We start from the raw sequence: 18607 nt of genomic DNA, 5'->3' as shown, positions 1-18607 counted from the left end.
AATACTTATGAAAAAGGCAGTAACAACAACAATTATCTCATCACGACCGCAACTCATATATCAATCCTTGTCAGCAATTCTGTATATTCTCGTCACAATTTATTGCTCATATCTATCTGTTTTCTTTGCAATTGTACACTATTCTACCTACCCTAGACTATCTTTCGTCATTGCTTAGCAACCGCTGGTGTGTGAGTGTGTTTGCAAAGCAATATTATCTCAATATCACCTGACTGCAATACTCATATCACTTTTTTCCGAGAGTGGATCAAATCTTACAGGGTTGCACCTATCCTGCGTCTCATTTGAAATACGAGCTCACATCGGCTACGGTACTTATAAATTATAAGTATTATAAGGAGACAACTAGAAGTCCGGAACGTATCTAATCAATGTCAACCCATACTCTCGACTATGGAGATGCACCCGCGCAGCACCGCACTCTTCACTCGCTCCAATACAGTCTTCATTGATCCCAGTCTGGCGAAATCGTTCTTCTCCGGAATCATCATTTCGCAGTACCTAAATATAGCATTGCTGACTGTCTTAGTCTATCACGCTCGTTCGTACTATAATTTCTTGTTTTGCATGAATCTTCCACCAGAACTAACATGCATAACATTTCAAGTCATAACGACGGATAAACAAGTATACTGCCTTGGTAATTATTTATTCAAGTACGCGCTGACTTGCGTCTCTACAGATAAAATACTTCTGGGTGAGTTCAAAACTCTCTTGTACATGCTAACAGCGCATTGATCCGAGTCAAAACAAAGTCCAAGCCATGTAACTCTATAAGTCTGACTTATTTTGCGGTAAGTACTAGTCTTATCGAATTATAGTATCTAGACGCGCTCTGACTTCGGTTTTCAGAATCTTTGTGTTGGACTCCTCGGAATCATCTGTTTTATAATTGGTAAAACACACACAAATATTCCACTGATTCTGTGGAAGCGACTGACGCGGGCAAATCGCTATAGCTTATACCCCCAAACAAACTCTTTCGAGGTAAAAGATAAACAATGCAATCGATGGTGCATGCTGACATCGAATTCGATCTACATGTATTTCAGCTGTACGTTATTCTTCCGGTCGTTCGTACTTTCTATCAACTAAAAAATCCAGGCCGCGCACTATACTGGATCGGCGACTTATGCTGTGAGTACTCTATTACGATTCATTATGCCTCCAATTTAACCCAAGCACCAGACCCGATCACAGTCATCCTTATAGACTGTGAGTGAGAATATTTTTCTAGTGCCCAAAGGAGATGTTGTATTATTCTATACTCAACTGTTTTGCAGGTATTCTCCAAATCCGCGTATTGGCACTTTACGAGCAAAGTAGGTATACTAATTTACTAGTAATAATTTCTCATCTGATTTTTTTTGCAGATAGACACCTTTCAATATGCCTGAAAGGACTTCTCGTTTTAGAGACAAGTATTGCTCTCGGTTTTACTATCTACGATAATTTTTTTGAAGACTGTAAGTCTTTCCATCGACTTCCCTTATTTTACCTTGATTTAAAGGTACACTAAAATATAATACACTTCAGTTATTGTCGTACACATCGCACAAGGCATCCAAATCTGTGGAAAGAACAGGCCTCCCTCCAGTTTGGCATTAAGCATTGTATGGTAGGCTTTATTCCTACACCATCACAATGACATATTGTTCCTTCTGATATTAATGATACGTAGGGGTGGCTTTCTAATCTATGGAATGATCCTACTTTGCCTTGCCCTCTTCAAGGCAGCGGAGTACTGGAGAATATCATCCAATTTTAAAGGCTTCCATCTCGTCAGAGTCCTCGTTGAAGACCAAGTTATATATTACGGCTTGTAAGTAGTTGAGAAGTTTCAGGCTTGCATGATTATTTGATTATTTGACTCACGCCCTTGCAGTGTGATATTCTGCTGCATACTACGAATCACCGCCAACCAAACTAAGAATGTCAACTCTATCGTTGTATACATCCTAGACTCAATAGAAAACCCAACTCTTCTATGTATCCTCGGAAATCGCCTTTTAATTAACTTAAAAGAGGCAGGCGAATTCGGACAAAACGAAGGAACCAACTACTGGTTGAGGACCGCTGGTACTAGTGACATCGAATTTGCCGAAGGTACTTTTGTATTTCCACTCACGTCGCTCTGTCCAAAACACGCTGATTTGCTTCAGGGAGTCCTGCAGCGGTGGGCCCAAATGAGGAGGGCACGTCCAGTGTTTGACGATATTGCAGTGTTAATGTGTCATTTTCATGCGCTACAATATACAATGTCTGTCAAATCGAAAGAGTAAAAATTTCAGCTATAAAAGAGAAAAGAGATTGAAAGTTGAAAACGAATAGCGAAGAACCAGCATCTATACATTACACATCAAGCACCCTCTTCCCCCACTGCCACACCGCAAAACTAGTCGCAGTCATCGGGACAACCTTCGCAAGTCCAATCCCCAAACCCACATAAAACCCTCTCCAACCTCTCGTACTCCACACCCTCTTCACAGTCTCGCTGAACGTCAACCACGCACGCGGGTCCGGGTTCGTCAGACCACCGACTTGCATTCGTCGTCTTACAATTTCAAAGGGGTAGGAAACTGTTTGCGCTGCGGACCCTGCGAGTGCACCGAAGGTGAGGTCTGCTAGAGGGGTTGCTTTTGGTTTTGGTCTTTCGGGAGTGGGAGGAGGGAGGAAGAGAGCGCGTAGATACCCCCATGTAAGGAACGACGTCCCTGCGTACGGAACCATACCCAACATCGTCACCGTAAACCCTCTGTAAAACGAAAGTATCGGAAAGCGGTAAAACAAATGCGTGCGCAGCGCTCTTGCGGGTGATGCTGAAGGCGTGCGAACTTCGGAAGCGAGTGAAGTGGAAGGTTTGAAGCGCGTGGTCTCGTGGTAGATATCTGAGATGGCTGTGCGCAGCGTTGGACGGGTTGAACGCGAGCCAGTTGACTTGTGTCCGTCTTCATGTGAACGGGTAACGTATGCAAGGCGGACACGGGTAAGCTCTAAAGGGTATGTGCAGCAGACTGATAACGTTCCTACAGACGTGTTACGTTTTAGTCATGTTCCGAACGGATCCTACGCAGTCAGGAACCATACCAGAAAGTGATCCCGCAACAAAGCGCCTTAAATTTGTCTCACTTTCTCTCGTAGGCATGAGTGCCTGCAATCAAGACATGAATATATCCGATCCGTTGTACAAATACACAAGTATAAAAGCATACGCACGAGATGAATCTGGTCATAAAACATATACTTTATCGCAGCATACGGAAATATTCGCAACAGCGTCGCCGAATGACCCTGGAACAGTCCCCATACACCCGTAGACTTGTAAATCTCCGCTCCAGCGCGGTATGCACCGCTCCATGTACCTATTCATGCAAATTGTCGTGTCCGTTAGTCATCGGATATTGTAGCACGCGACAACGTACAGAACAAGCAACGTACCTGCATACTTCTGAAAGTCCGGGTTCGACGTTTGGAAGAGTATCTTAACTCTATCGAGAGGTGCGACGACCGTTTTTGCCTGTACCACGCAAAAGTCAGTCACGTTCACCGAGAGATTATTCTTAGTTTCATATCTCGTAGATAAAGCGGAGAATTTCACAACTCACGACGCATCCTGCGAATCCACCAGCAATTCCTGAGCGAATTATATACCTTAAGCCCTGTTGTTCTTCTTTTACATAAACATTTGAAGTCATTCGAGTTTGCTAGCACATAAAGTGAAAGAGCTTAAGAACAGAAAAGGACGAAGAAGGAGGGAGAGCCAGAGAGTGAGAAATGACGTCCTCTGGCTCAGATAGGCGTCGATCTGGTGCCGATCCGGTCACGTGTAGTTATCTTATTTCTGATTACTAATACAATTTTGGATCTGCGCGACTTACCCGTTTGGGACTCACAACTTTCAGTAACGAACGACGATGAGCTCAACCACAAGTGCAACAGAGACAAAAGAGGTTGCCCCCGTCGGGCCCATAAAGCCTCTCACGATGATGAAGGCGCCTAAAAAACTCAAGCCTGCGAGGAAGCAGGTCAAACCTGGACAGGTGGAGAAGAAGGAGGCCGTCCAGACCGGGAAGGAGTACAGTGCGTATCACCACATTTTGGCGTTTATATCGGCTTCGCTAATCGTAACCATAATGAATAGATATATGGTACAACAAATGGGCTGGTGGAGATAGAGAAGACAGCTATTCAAAGTACGTCTATCCCACTCAATTCTTAACTATACCTTACACTAACACCTACCAAAAGCAAAGTAAAATCCCAAACCCGCTGCAACATCAAACGCGACCAAGGCCTCACACGCGCAAACACAACCGGCATGCGCTACTGCTGTCTCTTCTTCGCTCGCGGGTGTTGTCCATACGGCTGGGAATGCGAATACCTACACATGTTACCTGACGAGACTTGGGCTCTACCCGATACCTCTAAAGACTGCTTCGCGCGTGACAAGTTCGTTGATTATCGAGATGATATGGGTGGTGTTGGGAGTTTCTCGAGACAAAATCGGACTTTGTATATTGGAAGGATTAAAGAGACTGGTCCGGGTCCTGAGACGGAGGAGATTGTGATTAGACATTTTAAGGAGTGGGGTGCTATTGAGAAGAGTACGTGGCTTTCATCATTTTATTTCCTGTTATTTTCCCCAAGCTGACATAGAAGTAAACGTAACTTAGTCCGAGTCCTCCAATACCGAAGCGTAGCCTTCGTAACCTACGTCTCCGAGCTCAACGCTCAATTCGCAAAAGAAGCAATGGCTTGCCAATCAATGGACAACGACGAGATTCTCAACGTCCGCTGGGCAACAGAAGACCCCAACCCAACTTCAAAAGTACAAGAACAATGGCGAATTCTCGATATGGGGAAAAGAGCTATTCAGGAACGTATGGACCCAAAGATGATTGATGCTATGCGTTCTGTACGAGCGTTGGAGGAAGGTGTGGAGTTGAAAGATGATGAGGATGATGAAGTGGATGGAAATGGAGATGGAGATGTGGAAGCCGAACAGAGAAGAGAACTTGAAGCACTTGCAGCGAGTGACGAAACCGACGATTCAGAGCGAGAAGGTCAACCAAACGCAAAACGCCGACGTCTAGACGACAGCACGTCTGATACTCAACCCAAGGGACTCCTCACGTCAGACACAATAGAGGGCCTAAAATACTTCGCCGAGATACGAAAGCGTCACGAAAACTTAAGTGTAGTGAAGCAGGCTGCACCACCTAAACCTTTGACTGCGAGTCTTGCGTTGGATTACGGGAGTGATGATGATTAGATTACTTTGTACATTATTATTCGTTGCTGTCATTCTAATGGGCGATGCAACGGCTATTTCTTAATAAACTGTTCCACACTGGAGCGAAAGCATAGTCATGCATGCTGCTTCATGACTTATAAGTTATACATACTGCTGTTCAGTGATCTATCCTTTTGCTTATAATACACTCCAAGAGAAAACCTATCGAAAACAAAGAAACATAGTCATACAATCCCCGCCCGTCCCATACGCTGAATCGTAGCAAAGTCCGGCCTGGCACCCTTATCCATAAAGTACTGCACAATATCCCTCGCGTCCACTTCAACAGCCAGCCTCAACATCGCAGTCGTAACCTGCACTCTATCCTCCACGCGTCTCCTCTTCGCACTCTTCCTCTTCTGTGAATCCTTCACCTCTCCTACCCCACTCCTACCCTCATTCCCATTCCTTTCGTCCCTCGTGCATTCTATACTATTCTCGCATTGGAATGCATCGGTACAACTATTAGTATGCCAAGACGACGCGACGACCTCCTCCTCAGCCTCCCCCTCCACCAAACACCTCACCAACCCCAAATCCCTCTTCTTGACCGCAATCCTCACAGCAAGCGCATCCTTCAACCCAGGGTTCGCACCTCCCACCCCCAACAAAAACTTCACCAACTCCGTATGCCCCGCATGTACAGCTCGCGAAAGGGCATACCCCTCATGCGCGTTAGCGTCAGGTAACCGAATCCTCAAACGAGTCTTTTCTCCCTGCTCCAAACTATCCGAATCGAAATTCGCGATCGATCCAGCCTTCGCGTAAAGGTGTCTCAAAAACGGTAACGGCTGATCAAATCGCGTATACCTCCCAGGACCTCTCATCGGCACAAGCCCTCTAAACAACCTCTTCGGTAACGGTAACGCCAGCCACCTCGAACCCATCCAATTCCAATTCCATACATCCAACTTCAATCTGACACACTCACTCTCCACCAAACTCAATAACCTATCCAACACCTCCTCCTCATCGCACAGCGCATACAACAACGCATGCCCCACCATGTCATTAATACTACGCGTAGAGAGGTTTGGTAATGTCAAATCGCGGCAACGCAGGTAGAGATACTCTGCGCGGTACGAGGCGGTAGTCGACTTGAAGATGCCATGAAAGCGTTTATTGATGGTCGGAAGAGACTCGTTCAGTGCTAAGAGGTGTATCTCATATATGAGCTGTATAGGAACATCGGTCTATAGGCTATACAAGAGAGAGAGGAGTAAGACATACCTCTACAGGGAGTCGTTCTAACAGGGATGGTGTGCGCATGTAGGAAGGGAACATGCACACGCACACGCACGGCCAAGAGAAATTATTGCATCTCGTCGATCCTACGGAGTTTGAAACTTGCATGGCTGGCTTCGGCTTTCTACATAAAACCCGAGCAATTTTTATCACTTGTTCCAATATTAAAGAAAACTACGCTGAATACACCAAGTAAAATGTCACATATGACTACTTTTGAGAACCCGTTAAACAAAACGTGGCATAGAATATTTTTGAGAAATTGCATGAAAAGAGTGGCTAGCTAGTTCGTCTTAAAGAAAGTGTTAGAGGATTATCGGCATGGAAAAGCATACAACAGCTGGAAAGCATGATCGACCAGCGATGAGTAACGAACGTTGATCATAACGAGTTGAACAGCGAGTTGGCGAAGAAGGGCATCCATACAACAAGAACAAGAAAAACAAGAAACAAGGAATCACGACGAAACCCCAAAAGGCAGTGAGATGCGGCGATGCAAGGCATGGCAAATTAATGAATATCGACCTCGACAGGCGATAAGACGGACGATCTCGGGTCAAAGCGAATTCGCCGTGTCACTGGGGGCTCTGCAGCCATTAGGGCGTCAAACCGAGCACAGCTCTCCGTATCGGCACGCCGAACCGAACTGCGGGGAACTACGAATTCAAAGGGCCCAGCATTATCGAAATGGCTGTGATGAGGAGGTTCGCGGATGCAATAACCGGTCAGCCTTGATGCGGTCTGTAGAGAAAGAGTAAAATGAAAGCAGACCCACCCAATGCAAAGAAAGCGTCTAAAGAAAGATAGGGGCCCTCTCAGCAGTGAACCCTTCTTTCTGCCTGCCTGCGGCTTCTCTTCAGACGGGCACAGCTAATTATGAGCAATAATATGTTATGACAGTGTCATATGTGGATCCAATATATATTATGCAACTCACCGTGCGTTTCGGCCCAGCCAACGAGGAAGACAGGCGACTCGATGGTGGACGACCAACGCCCTGCAATAAGATAAATCTCAGTCATGCCGTATTAAATAACGTAAAATAAAAGGCCTTACGGTTGCCTCGCTCTCACAGAAAGTGGAGCCTCCAAGAGAATGCCTCCTAGTCTCGGCAACGGAATTACGCAAATATGTCCTAGTCTGGACCGTCTCCGACCCGTGCGAGGTTTCGAGGTCGTACAGATTTGTGGAGGTCCTGTTTTTACGTTCGTCACGTCTGCGGTCATAGGGCACATTATCTCCGCGAAATCGAGGCCTTCGAGACCTAGCAGCATTAGCGGCATCACGGAGAACATCAGCTTGCTCAAGGAGGTCATCTGCGGGGCGTGTACTCGTGCTGGTACTCCTCCGCTCCAAGGGAGGTCGTGAACTCTCGGGCTCCCTAGGCGGAAGCGCAGGCAGTGGTTTTACGATATCTCGGACATCCTCAGTGTCCGTTGTGTCGACAACGTCTGAGTCAGTCATATCGAAGCTGACCTCGTCGGTCAGTACGCTGCCCGACTCATCCGAGTAGATAGTGGAAAGTGAGGTCGGAGGAGGATTGAGAAGACTCCGAAAGGCGCGCATAGCCGTGAAATTAGCAGCACAGCAAGAGGTACTAATAAGAGAAGCCAGTTGACTGAGGCAGTGGTACAAGTCTTGACCGGAAAGACAAGCACAGTAGAAAGGGGGGAAGGATAAGAAAGAAAGTTGTACTGAATAAGTAGGTTGATGGGTGTTCGCCCGCGGCCTGTGGTATTTCTACTAGTTTGAAGCAAGGGGCTCATATTTGATGCAAGCCATAACCACATAGATCACACGTGTACTAGTTTACAATAGATACCTAAGCGCCGTGCCACCGAGAGCGAGAAAATTACATGTTCCAGAGGGATTCGGCAGAAGACGTCTTCAAGGCTGTTCAGCAGTAGCCAATTAGTCTCCAGATGAGCAAGGGCACGATATTCTATGAATTCCACGATAAATAATAGGGGGAAAGCAGTGCCAGGCGGTTTCCTTTGTGAGATATATCATCGAAGTTGGAAAACAAGAGATCCAGGCCGCACGGGAGCAGTGAGGCGTGATCGTGACACCCCGTTCCTCGTCACATAAAGTGTTACTTCGGGTTTCTCATTTACTGTCCCCGCATCACGTGCTCTAATGCTTTCTCTCTCAAAACCGATATTTTCGCGTGCAGCGAGTGCATTCGCTTGCAGAACACGAGCCATCGCGCTCTCAGGGAAAGCTCTGCCAGTCTATTGTACAAGGAGACATGCTAGTGCGAGACCAGCATACGAAGGCCACACGCCGCTGAACTGGTTTGAGAACGCCTTCCTCGCGGTGGGCTCAGGCATCGTTCTGCTCACCGATCCAGCTAGGGCAGGTACGCCAACATTCCTTATTCTTCAATCTCTCCTATTCAGGCTAATGTCGTGATTCGAATCTACAGATATGGTCGCTGCTCTTGGAGAAACCACCGCAGGTCCGTCGCTTCCATGCCTTCGAGAACACATGCTTGAAAGCGCCGAGGGCAGACGCATCCTCAAGGCGCGGCCGCGCATCAACACGCGTACCGTTGATATGGCATCTCTAGCTGCGTTGCCAGAGAATACACTCGGACGCACCTATGTCTCCTGGCTGGAGCGGTGCAACGTTACTCCCGACTCTCGCGAACCCGTATGTTTCTCTTCTCTTCATTCACTTCCGCGTCTAAGTAGCCTCTGACATGCGTTCGTAGGTACACTACATCGACGATCCCGAACTCGCGTACGTAATGCAACGTTATCGTGAATGCCACGACTTGTACCACGCTGCTATCGGACTGCCTGTTGATGGGCTCTCCGAGCTTGCCGTCAAGGCGTTTGAATTCGCTAACCTCGGACTTCCGATGGCAGCGCTCTCCGCTACTCTCGGACCACTTCGTCTTTCAAGCGCTCGGAAAGAAAGATACTTCAAGGAGTATCTGCCATGGGCACTTCGCTGCGGAGGGAGTGCGAGAAGCATGATTACCGTATATTGGGAAGAACGATGGACCCAAGATATCGGCGAATTAAGACGAGAGTTGGGCTTGACAGAGCCTCCGCCGACGGTTTGGAAGAAGCCTCGGAAGCCTCTCGACAGCCAGACTCAACCGCACACTGGAGAAATTCCAGTACAGTGATTTCCATTCTTGCCGTTAATTATGTCGTAAAATACACATGCCGCTCCTCTCAATGAACTTCGGGTGTTCTGGTGTTCTAACGAGCAATACGAAAGAGTACTAGAAGGTCTCCAGCAATTTTAATTTTCGGCTTATGTACAAATGCTCTAATGCTCGACTAGTAACTTGTCCACTGGAGGATCCTTGACATAAGACGTCTCTTCCACAGTCAAGGGTGAGAAAGCTGTGCACGGTGATATGGAATCCTGGCAAGCAGAAGCAATAACATGATGCAACGAAGAACAGCGATCCATCTTGCAAAGCGAAGGATGGGCAGATGAAGGGGGCTTCTGAATTAAGGCGATTTAATGTTTATTTGCGCGAAGGTTGGACTACTGATCCCTTTGGCCTGTAGTGCTTGCGTCTGAAATCAATCATAGAAGTAGTAGGGGTATTTGGTCAGAAAGCCTTCCTTGCCTCAGGTCCTGAGATCTTACTTCAAGGTTTCGTCGGTGGAATGAGCAACCGTGAATTCGAGGTCAAAGGGCCAATTGAAATGTGTTGGATCGAGGCAATCAGACAGCTGTTTTACATAAAAATGGGATATTGATTCAACATCTGTTATCTCTTTTGCACTCCTTATATTCTTGTGCGTTGTCTGGCTTAAGTACTTCCCAAATCATTGTATTTTGGAATTGGTTAATAAAGAATTTTAATATTGAAAAAAGGAGCTGTAATTGCACAAATACCCCCACTGTAATAATATAGTAAAGCTTCCGGTTCGGGTTTCTCCTGTGTTCCTATCTTAAAACATCTTAAACTATTACATACAGAACAACCCAAAATACCCTAATGTGTATTCTGAACCATTGAGTTCAACCCTATCTTCAACCACTGCCATATTACAGTATTTGCCAAATTGCCACATTCAGTAAGTATAATTTAATCTTGCCATTTTCAAAGGTCTGGTGCACTTTTCCATCTTCACTTTTTACAACACAAATAAACTTTTCAAACCTTGTACTAGTATAAGATTGAATTTCTCAGTAGTCAGTACTTTCTGAAAGTTTCTGTAGTTTCTGAGTCCCAAAATTAATGGAAGACTGTTCAGTAGTTTTTAACATACTTACTGTGATTGATTTTATGATCACAAGGCACTGTGTAATTAGACTAATTTGTAATGGTTCTCACTGGCAGCTTGTATGCAACTCAAAATGTTACTGATTTTTCAGTAAAGAAAGGAATTACGTAATACTCTTCCAGACTTTGAGACTCGAAATCCATTATCCTATTGCCATTTGCCTCAGCATCAAATCAACGGCACAACATCAGTATATTCATAACATCATGATGGCCGTGGTAGTAAAGAGTTCTCGCCCTTTGCCCTCAACCCTAACGTTGCGCACAAGACTCGAGCGAAGGTGCCATCGTCTAGTGCAAACATTGTCCACTTAGACTCCACTACATTGACTCGTTTCGTGTGACCTGGTTATTTGCCCATTTCCTCCAAGTGAGACTCCTCATCTCATACATTATTGTACGATCAAGTGATGAAAAAGAATATTTTAGATTTGTGAAGAATCCCTGTAAGACAACTCTAGGGACAAGCAGGAATCAAGGTCAAAAGGTGCGTTTCAAGTAATGCTTCTCTTGTAGCCTGCTTTCTTCTCAATTCTCACTGATCACACAGCTCGTCCAAAGATAATTGAGAGTAACCTCCAGGATTTCTGTCATTCCCTGCCTAAATGCAGTACTCGGTGGACCTCGAAGTGATTTGTCATGCACTCGACAAACTAGCTCTCAAACCTTGAATCTCTTCGAGAAATCAACAGAACGGGAAGAACTTGACCAGTCTATTTTTTATGGCCACATTGCACTTGGACTTTGTCCTAAAGTATTTCCGTATCGCTTCGAGATATTGAACAACCTTGCAAGCTTTGTTTACATGCGATTTGGACGCTATGGGGAAGTGGAAGGTCTAGAGGAGGCAATTGAGCTTCGCCGTGCTGCTTTGAAGTTTTGCCTAGACGACGATCCGAATCGTTCCGCGTCTCTGAACAAACTTGCGAATACCCTTCAAACTCGATTTCAGCGACACGGGCAGGCCACGGACCTTGAAGAAGCCATTGAGCATCATCAAGCCTCACTGCAACTCCGTCCCGATGGACATCCATATCGTTTCATATCTCTAAACGACCTTGCAGTTTCTCTTCGAGCTCAATTTCAGCGGCAGGGACGGACTGCGGACCTCGATGAGGCCATCGTGCACCATCGTGCTGCCATGCGACTTTGTACAGACGACCATCCCGATCGTTCCGCATCTCTGAATAACCTTGCAGGTTCCCTTGTAACCCGATGGCAGCAGCACGGACGGACTGCAGACCTCGACGAGGCTATCGAATGCCATCGCGCTGCCTTGCAACTTCGCCCTGAGGGCCATCCAAAATGTTCCGTATCACTAAATAAACTTGCGACTTCCCTTCAAACTCGATTCCAGTGGCGTGGTCAGATTGCAGACCTTGATGAAGCTATCGAATTTTATCGTGCTGCTCTAGCCCTTCCCCCAGGTGGCCATCCCGATCGTTCCATGTCTCTGAATAACCTTGCTGCTTCCCTTCGCACTCGATTTCGACGGCATGGACAGGCTGCAGGCCTTGACGAGGCTATCGAACATCTTCGTGCTGCACTGCAACTTTGCCCTGACGGCCATCCTGACCATTCCGTATCTCTAAACAAACTTGCGAATTTCCTTCTATTTCGATTTCAACAGTATGGACAGATTGCAGACCTTGATGAGGGCATCGAGCATCATCGTGCTGCCTTGCAACTTCGCACCGAGGGCCACCATAATCGTTCCATATCTCTGAATAATCTTGCAGCTTTCCTTCAAACTCGATTTCATCGTTGTGGACGGACCGCGGACCTCGATGAAGCCATTGAACATTGTCGTGCTGTCCTGCACCTTCGCCCCGATGGACATCCCAATCGTTCTGGGTCTCTGAATAACCTTGCTGCTGCTCTTTGTACTCGATTCCAACAGCACGGGCAGGCTGCAGATATTGATGAAGCCATTGCACATCATCGTGATGCCCTGAAACTCCGACCCGATGGCCATCCTGATCGTTCTGCATTCATGCACAACCTTGCAACTTCTCTCCAAGCCCGATTTGAATGTTATGGCCAGGCAGCCGATCTTGACGATGCAATAGAGTATTGCTATGCTGCCCTGCAGCTTCGTCCCGATGGGCATCCTAATCGCTTCACAACTCTAAATAGCCTTACAGCTTCCCTTCAAATTCGATTTCAACAGTATGGACGGAGTGCAGACCTTGAGGAGGCTATCAAATATACTCGTGTCGCCTTGGAACTTTGTCCCGATGGTCATCCAAAACGATCCATACCCCTAAATAACCTCGCAAATTTCCTTCAGCTTCAATTTCAACAGGATGGATGGAACGTAAATCTTAATGAAGCCATCAAGTATTATCGTGCTGCCCTAGAACTTCGCCCTGATGGTCATTTCGATCGTGCTGAGCCTCTGAATAACCTTGCTGCTGCCCTTTTTGCTCGATTTCATCAGCACGGACGGCCTGCAGACCTTGAAGAGGCTATTGAACATGATCGTGCTACCCTGGAACTTCTCCCTGACGGCCATCTCAATCGCGCTGTGCCTCTGAATAGCCTTGCGCTTTTCCTTCGAGCTAGGTTCGAACAGCATGGACGGACTATCGATCTTGATGATGCTATAGAGTATCATCGTGTTGCCCTGCAGCTGCGCCCTGACGGCCATCCCGATCGTCCCATGTCTCTGAATAATCTTGCGAATTCGCTTCAGACTCGATTTCAATTGCATGGACAGTCCGCAGACCTTGATGAAGCCATCGAGCATCATTATGCGGCCCGGCAACTTCGCCCCAACGGCCACCCCGATCAGTTCATGTCCCTGAACAATCTTGCTTATTCCCTTCAAAGTCGATTCAAACAACTTGGACGGAATGTGGACCTTGAAGAGGCCATCAAGTATGATCGTGCTGTCCTGGAACTCCTTCCTGAGGGCCATCCCAATCGATTTGAGTCTCTAAGTAACCTTGCAACCTCCCTTCATGTCCGCTTTCAACAGCATGGACAGACGGATGACCTCGATAATGCCATTGAGTTTCACCGCACGGCCTTGAATCTTTTCCCAGAAGGCCATCCCGATCTTTCTGCAGCACTAGAGAGCTTTGCTTCTTCATTGCTCCCTCAGTTCAAGAAGTTTATGCTTTTGGACAATTTCGAAGAGTGTATGCAATCACTCGAACGTGCTACCATGCATAAGTTCTCAAGCTCGTTAGTACGACTTAGGACCGCCAATTTATGGGCTACCCTTGCCCAAAGTTATAGCCATCATTCCACGACGAGAGCTCACAGGGCGGCAATGATGCTCCTGCAACGCGCTCTCGTCGTCAGTCCTACTCTTCATACTCAACACGACTTCCTCATTCGTGATCACGACTACAGAACGTTCCCACTAGACGCAGCTGCCTTTGCTGCAGAAGAAAACAGGCTTGAAGAGGCTATAGAGATACTCAAACAAGGGAGAGGTTTACTCTGGTCGCAGATGCGCGGATTAAGGACACCTTTAGATCATCTTGCAGAATCAAATGAAGAGCTCGCAGACAGGTTTAGGGATGTTAGTCACCAATTGGAGGTTCTCGTCCTGCGACCTGATTCAAGCATCGTCGGAAGAGGACCACCTTTGTTAGATGTGCCCAGGGAACGGCAGTTGTTCGACGAGAGGCTGAAGCTAAAGAGGCAACTCTCTGATGAGCAGGAGAAGATTATCAATGAGATACGACAGATGCCTGGGTTTGAGAGCTTTCTTGCCGCTAAGTCATTTAAAGATCTCCAGCAGGCGGCAGAGGGTCCGGTTATTTTGGTAAATCATAACGAATACCGATCCGACGCGCTCATAATACTCTCCCGCGAGGATCTATCGGTCGTCTGTGTTCCATTATACGAAGGGTTCTACACTGATAGCATTCAAGTGTACACCAAGCTCCTAGAGACACGAAGGAGTTTTACGGCTGACTCGTCAGAATATGATGAAATACTCGTCGAAGCGATGAAGATGTTGTGGGACAGGGTTGTTTCCAAAGTCGTCGATAAACTGAAGGAGCTCGGGATTTCTGAAGGATCGCGCATTTGGTGGTGTCCTACGTCTGTGCTGTCTGCGCTTCCCTTCCATGCTGCTGGTCCGTTCGAGCGACGAGGATACGGACAGCACTATGAAGCATCTGTTGGATAAATACATTTCATCATATACTCCGACGCTTGGGGCAATCATTAACGCACGATCATGCGGGATCGAAAAAGAATGGGCTACTCTTGTTATAATACTTCACTTCGTTCAGCTAGGGAGGAAATTCGCAAAATCAAGAATTGTAGAATAAAGCCTAAATTACTCAGTAGCAAGGCACCTCACAATGCGGTGCTTGAAGCACTTCGAAAATCGACATGGGTCCAATTTGTTTGCCACGGGCTCTTACAGTCAAAGCCTTTTGATTCGTCATTCAAGGTGTCTGACCGCCAGTTGACGTTGCTCGATATTGTCCAAGCGAATCTGCCGAATGCAGAGTTCGCATACCTTTCTGCCTGCCATACTGCCGAACAGCCTTACGATGGTGCGCATGATGAAGTACTTCACCTGGCTGCAGCAATGCAGTTTTCTGGGTTCCGAAGCGTAATTGGTTCGATGTGGGAGCTACTCGATGTAGATGGGCCCTTCTTTGCCAGAACGGTTTATGAGTACATGTGTGATTGCGATGAGGGTGAGGCAAGGTACAAGCGGGCGGCTGCTGGCCTTCGCGAAGCAGCTGTAGCACTTAAAGGATAACCTGACATTCGGACTGAGAGATGGGTCAACTTGATCCACATCGGCGCTTGATTAACTCTGTAGGTTCTTGTGATGTATAAAATAACGATTGTTTGGTATACACGATACTAGTCATGGTTGTATATGGACAGAAATTAACCGGGGGGTTCGTTCTTTAATTATTTAGATAATACATACATATATTCGCAACACTGATAGTAAACGATATGGCACGAGGATGAACTATTCCGTTTACGTTTATCCCTGGACTTAGGATATCGGTGAATTGAGGCAAGAGTTGGACTTAACAGAGTCCTCGCTGATAGTTTAGAAGAAGCCTCTCGGCAGATAGACTCAACCGCAGACCAGAGAAATTCCAGCGGTGATCACCAGTCTTGCCGTTAATTATGTCGTAAAATACACATGCCGTCCCTCTGTCAATTAACTTCCGATGTTCTGGTGTTCCGATAAACGACACGAAGGCGTACTAGAAGATCCTCACAGCAACATTAAACTTCGGCTTATGTACAAATACTTTAATTCTTGACGAGTAACTAGTCCACTGGAAGCTTCTTGACATAAAAAGAAACATCTACTCCATAGTCGTAAATGAGAAGACTGTATGCGGTGATGCGGTGAAATGGTATCCTTGCACATAGAAGCAGTGATGTGATGCAATGAAAAAGGAACAATCCATTTGTGCAAAGCAAAGGCTAGTGATCCGCGTGCGATAAGTACATAGCAAAGTGCAGTTGAAGCAAACCGTTAAAACCGAAGTAATTTAATGCTTATTTGCATAAATGTTGGATTACTGATTCATCTGGTCGGCAGCGTTTGTATTTGAAATCGAAGTCATGAAAATCGTGATCGTACTTGCTCAGAAAGCCTTCCTTGCCCCAGGCCCTGGGATCTTACTCAGTCCCTTCGTCGGCGGAACGGGCAACCGTGAGGACGAAGTCGTAGAACCACTTGACGTCATGAAGGACGAACGAGAAAACGCCACGGAGTTCGCAGAAGTTGACCGACTAAACGTTCTAGTCGAAGGCACTGATGAGGTGCGGTCAACTCCTGCAACTAAGCTTGGACCAGATACGCTTCTTCCAAGAGTGGCTGATGCGCCGAACCCTGCGGGAGGGCGTTGTGGACCAGTCCTAGTGGTCGTAACTCGCGAGACTGGCCTTGAGGACTGTACTTCAATGATTGGCGACTCAATTGGTTTGAAGAGAGGTGCGTTCGCTGTGAGTGGGACGCGACGTGCACCTCCCATGCGTCCTGTGGTCGCGAAGTTGCTTGACTTGACGGGAGTAGGTTTCGCAGAAGCAGACACTGACAGCCGTCTGAAACTCTGAGTGAGTGAATCCTGCTTTTGATTCTGGCCCTGCTCTTGACCAGATTGGGACTCTGGCGCCATCGGTTTCACAGGTGATAAACTACGTCCGACGTTACCACGTCTCTCAATTGAGGGGCGAGAGATCGAGCTACGACGAACGGGCGCAGGAGCAGCAAGAGCCACATCTGCCTGCTTGACGATGAACGACTGAGAACGCGCTAGTGGCTTGATCTCCGCGGACGACGGCCGCGCGCGTCCAGGACCCTTCTTCGTGTTTTGCGGCATATCCGATTCAACACCGTCCTCTTCCTTAATTTTCTCTGAAATTCCGGAACCACAGCTACGTGACAGCGTCTTGCTCTTCCGAAGCACCGCTTGGGTCTTCTTCGGTGCGAGTGCCTGCTCGCGGTCATTTGCCCTGGAGAAGGGTGAAGATAAAGGAGTACGTGGCTGTAAATCTATGGGAGAGGCGAGACTCGCGGCGATGCCGTCGCTCTCGCCGCTGAATACCAAGCCGGAGGTCGATATAGACCGACGGAAGACGGCGGAATGCTTCCGCAACGGTGTTTTTGCTGCGAAGTTGCTCGTCTCCGAGCTTAACCCATCAACATGCAAGTCAGGTTTTTTAGAGGACACCTTTCCGTCTGGGGACAGTCTCATTAACTACTGAAAGGATGTTATTTCCTAGTGAATCTTAAACTTACCATTGTAGTCCATCTGAGTTGACTGCGAGGAAGATCGCACCGTCTTCCCTGGGCCACAGTCATGGACGGTGTCCGCAAACGAATCTTCTTTAAGACGCGCCAGAAATGACAAGTCATCGTTAAGAAGATCACCAGAGAGATCAATCTTTTTCATGCATAATGAATTGCTAATTTCGAATGACGACCCGTGAAAGCCGGACGGAGGATCCTGGAATATCGGTTTCGGATCGTACGCAGGAGTAGAGCTGAACAATGCTGGAGATTTAGATGAGAATGGAAGCGAAGGCGCTGGATACTCAGAAGCGTGCTGTGCAGCGTTTGGTGGAGTTTGATGAGTAACAGAGGAAGAATCGAGTTTTGGGGATAGAAGGCTACGCGGTGTTCGAACTGCTCCAGCTGGTGCCAGAGGTGAAGATATTGGAGGTGTGGAAAGCCCTGCTGCGAATTTACGTTCGCTTTTCGGCGTAATGGTCGGCGTGCCGAACTTCTTCAACCGTTTGTCTTTTGCCACACTCTGAGGTGTCTTATTGTTACCATCGAGCTGAGCGATTGAGATCTCGGATAAAGGCTCTCGATGAGGTTCACCTCGAGCTACACTATCCTGAGTTATGTTGCAGAGGTCATTTAGTTCATCTGCAAGTTGAACCAGACACAGATTCGACGTGTCGTTATCCTTGGGTTCTATGGAGAACGAACCCCCAAGCAGGTCGGCATCAGCAGAGTAGCCGTGGCCTCTCGCATGTCCTAATTGCAGCTGTGCACACTTGATGGCATGGGCCTCTGAGCATCCACCACCGCACGTCTTCGCGCAGCTGCCCTTCGGCGTGTTCGAATTGACATTCTCCTTGTCGGATCCCGACTCAGCAGATGGCGACGGGGACAAAGAGTCACGCGTGGGCGTCGAAGGTGATTCGGAGGAGATGGTGAGAGGGTCGAAAAGGGCGAGGAGGCTTGGGCGAGGACGGGAGGCCATGATGGTCGTTTTGGTTCAACAGTTTGCTTCCGCTTAGGATTCGCGTCATTCCACATATGGACAGCCTCGTGA

The 18607-nt window shown here is 47.3% G+C and overlaps 9 protein-coding genes across 9 annotated transcripts; 5 read left to right on the top strand and 4 right to left on the bottom strand.

Moving 5' to 3' along the window:
- Window positions 1–414: 414 nt before the first annotated feature.
- On the top strand, window positions 415–2233 carry FOMMEDRAFT_152461 (uncharacterized protein; the record flags this gene model as incomplete). Its single annotated transcript, XM_007263305.1, has 10 exons — window positions 415–562; window positions 629–648; window positions 704–718; window positions 1074–1236; window positions 1305–1343; window positions 1395–1487; window positions 1558–1639; window positions 1703–1843; window positions 1907–2127; window positions 2184–2233. The coding sequence occupies 10 exons, from the start codon at window positions 415–417 to the stop codon at window positions 2231–2233; spliced, it is 972 nt and encodes a 323-aa protein (XP_007263367.1).
- An 11-nt stretch (window positions 2234–2244) lies between these two features.
- FOMMEDRAFT_17589 (mitochondrial carrier) lies at window positions 2245–3772 on the bottom strand. The gene is made up of 5 exons (XM_007263304.1): window positions 3627–3772; window positions 3460–3538; window positions 3238–3383; window positions 3109–3172; window positions 2245–3047 (listed from the first exon to the last, which is right to left on the bottom strand). Exons 1-5 carry the CDS (start codon window positions 3714–3716, stop codon window positions 2374–2376), a joined length of 1053 nt encoding a protein of 350 aa, XP_007263366.1. The 5' UTR covers window positions 3717–3772; the 3' UTR covers window positions 2245–2373.
- A 166-nt stretch (window positions 3773–3938) lies between these two features.
- Window positions 3939–5362, top strand: FOMMEDRAFT_118213 (uncharacterized protein). Its single transcript, XM_007263303.1, has 4 exons — window positions 3939–4101; window positions 4163–4214; window positions 4270–4625; window positions 4695–5362. Exons 1-4 carry the CDS (start codon window positions 4005–4007, stop codon window positions 5291–5293), a joined length of 1104 nt encoding a protein of 367 aa, XP_007263365.1. The 5' UTR covers window positions 3939–4004; the 3' UTR covers window positions 5294–5362.
- Window positions 5363–5434: 72 nt separating this feature from the next.
- On the bottom strand, window positions 5435–6583 carry FOMMEDRAFT_165713 (uncharacterized protein; the record flags this gene model as incomplete). The annotated part of the gene is made up of 2 exons (XM_007263302.1): window positions 5435–6489; window positions 6545–6583. The coding sequence occupies 2 exons, from the start codon at window positions 6581–6583 to the stop codon at window positions 5500–5502; spliced, it is 1029 nt and encodes a 342-aa protein (XP_007263364.1). The 3' UTR covers window positions 5435–5499.
- A 486-nt stretch (window positions 6584–7069) lies between these two features.
- Window positions 7070–8125, bottom strand: FOMMEDRAFT_152457 (uncharacterized protein; the record flags this gene model as incomplete). The annotated part of the gene is made up of 3 exons (XM_007263301.1): window positions 7070–7300; window positions 7497–7556; window positions 7616–8125. 3 exons carry the CDS (start codon window positions 8123–8125, stop codon window positions 7070–7072), a joined length of 801 nt encoding a protein of 266 aa, XP_007263363.1.
- A 570-nt stretch (window positions 8126–8695) lies between these two features.
- On the top strand, window positions 8696–9737 carry FOMMEDRAFT_103174 (ubiquinone biosynthesis protein COQ4, mitochondrial; the record flags this gene model as incomplete). Its single annotated transcript, XM_007263300.1, has 3 exons — window positions 8696–8918; window positions 8985–9211; window positions 9273–9737. 3 exons carry the CDS (start codon window positions 8696–8698, stop codon window positions 9693–9695), a joined length of 873 nt encoding a protein of 290 aa, XP_007263362.1. The 3' UTR covers window positions 9696–9737.
- Window positions 9738–11619: 1882 nt separating this feature from the next.
- FOMMEDRAFT_152455 (TPR-like protein) lies at window positions 11620–14961 on the top strand (the record flags this gene model as incomplete). Its single annotated transcript, XM_007263299.1, has 1 exon — window positions 11620–14961. One exon carries the CDS (start codon window positions 11620–11622, stop codon window positions 14959–14961), a length of 3342 nt encoding a protein of 1113 aa, XP_007263361.1.
- Window positions 14962–15012: 51 nt separating this feature from the next.
- On the top strand, window positions 15013–15549 carry FOMMEDRAFT_152454 (uncharacterized protein; the record flags this gene model as incomplete). The annotated part of the gene is made up of 1 exon (XM_007263298.1): window positions 15013–15549. One exon carries the CDS (start codon window positions 15013–15015, stop codon window positions 15547–15549), a length of 537 nt encoding a protein of 178 aa, XP_007263360.1.
- A 650-nt stretch (window positions 15550–16199) lies between these two features.
- Window positions 16200–17867, bottom strand: FOMMEDRAFT_138773 (uncharacterized protein). Its single transcript, XM_007263297.1, has 2 exons — window positions 17563–17867; window positions 16200–17502 (listed from the first exon to the last, which is right to left on the bottom strand). Exons 1-2 carry the CDS (start codon window positions 17714–17716, stop codon window positions 16406–16408), a joined length of 1251 nt encoding a protein of 416 aa, XP_007263359.1. The 5' UTR covers window positions 17717–17867; the 3' UTR covers window positions 16200–16405.
- Between the last annotated feature and the right edge of the window lie 740 nt (window positions 17868–18607).

The sequence above is a fragment of the Fomitiporia mediterranea genome, assembly GCF_000271605.1.
Source record: "Fomitiporia mediterranea MF3/22 unplaced genomic scaffold FOMMEscaffold_2, whole genome shotgun sequence".
In the NCBI taxonomy this organism is placed as follows: domain Eukaryota; kingdom Fungi; phylum Basidiomycota; class Agaricomycetes; order Hymenochaetales; family Hymenochaetaceae; genus Fomitiporia; species Fomitiporia mediterranea.
This window is presented reverse-complemented; position numbering and strand designations above follow the sequence as displayed.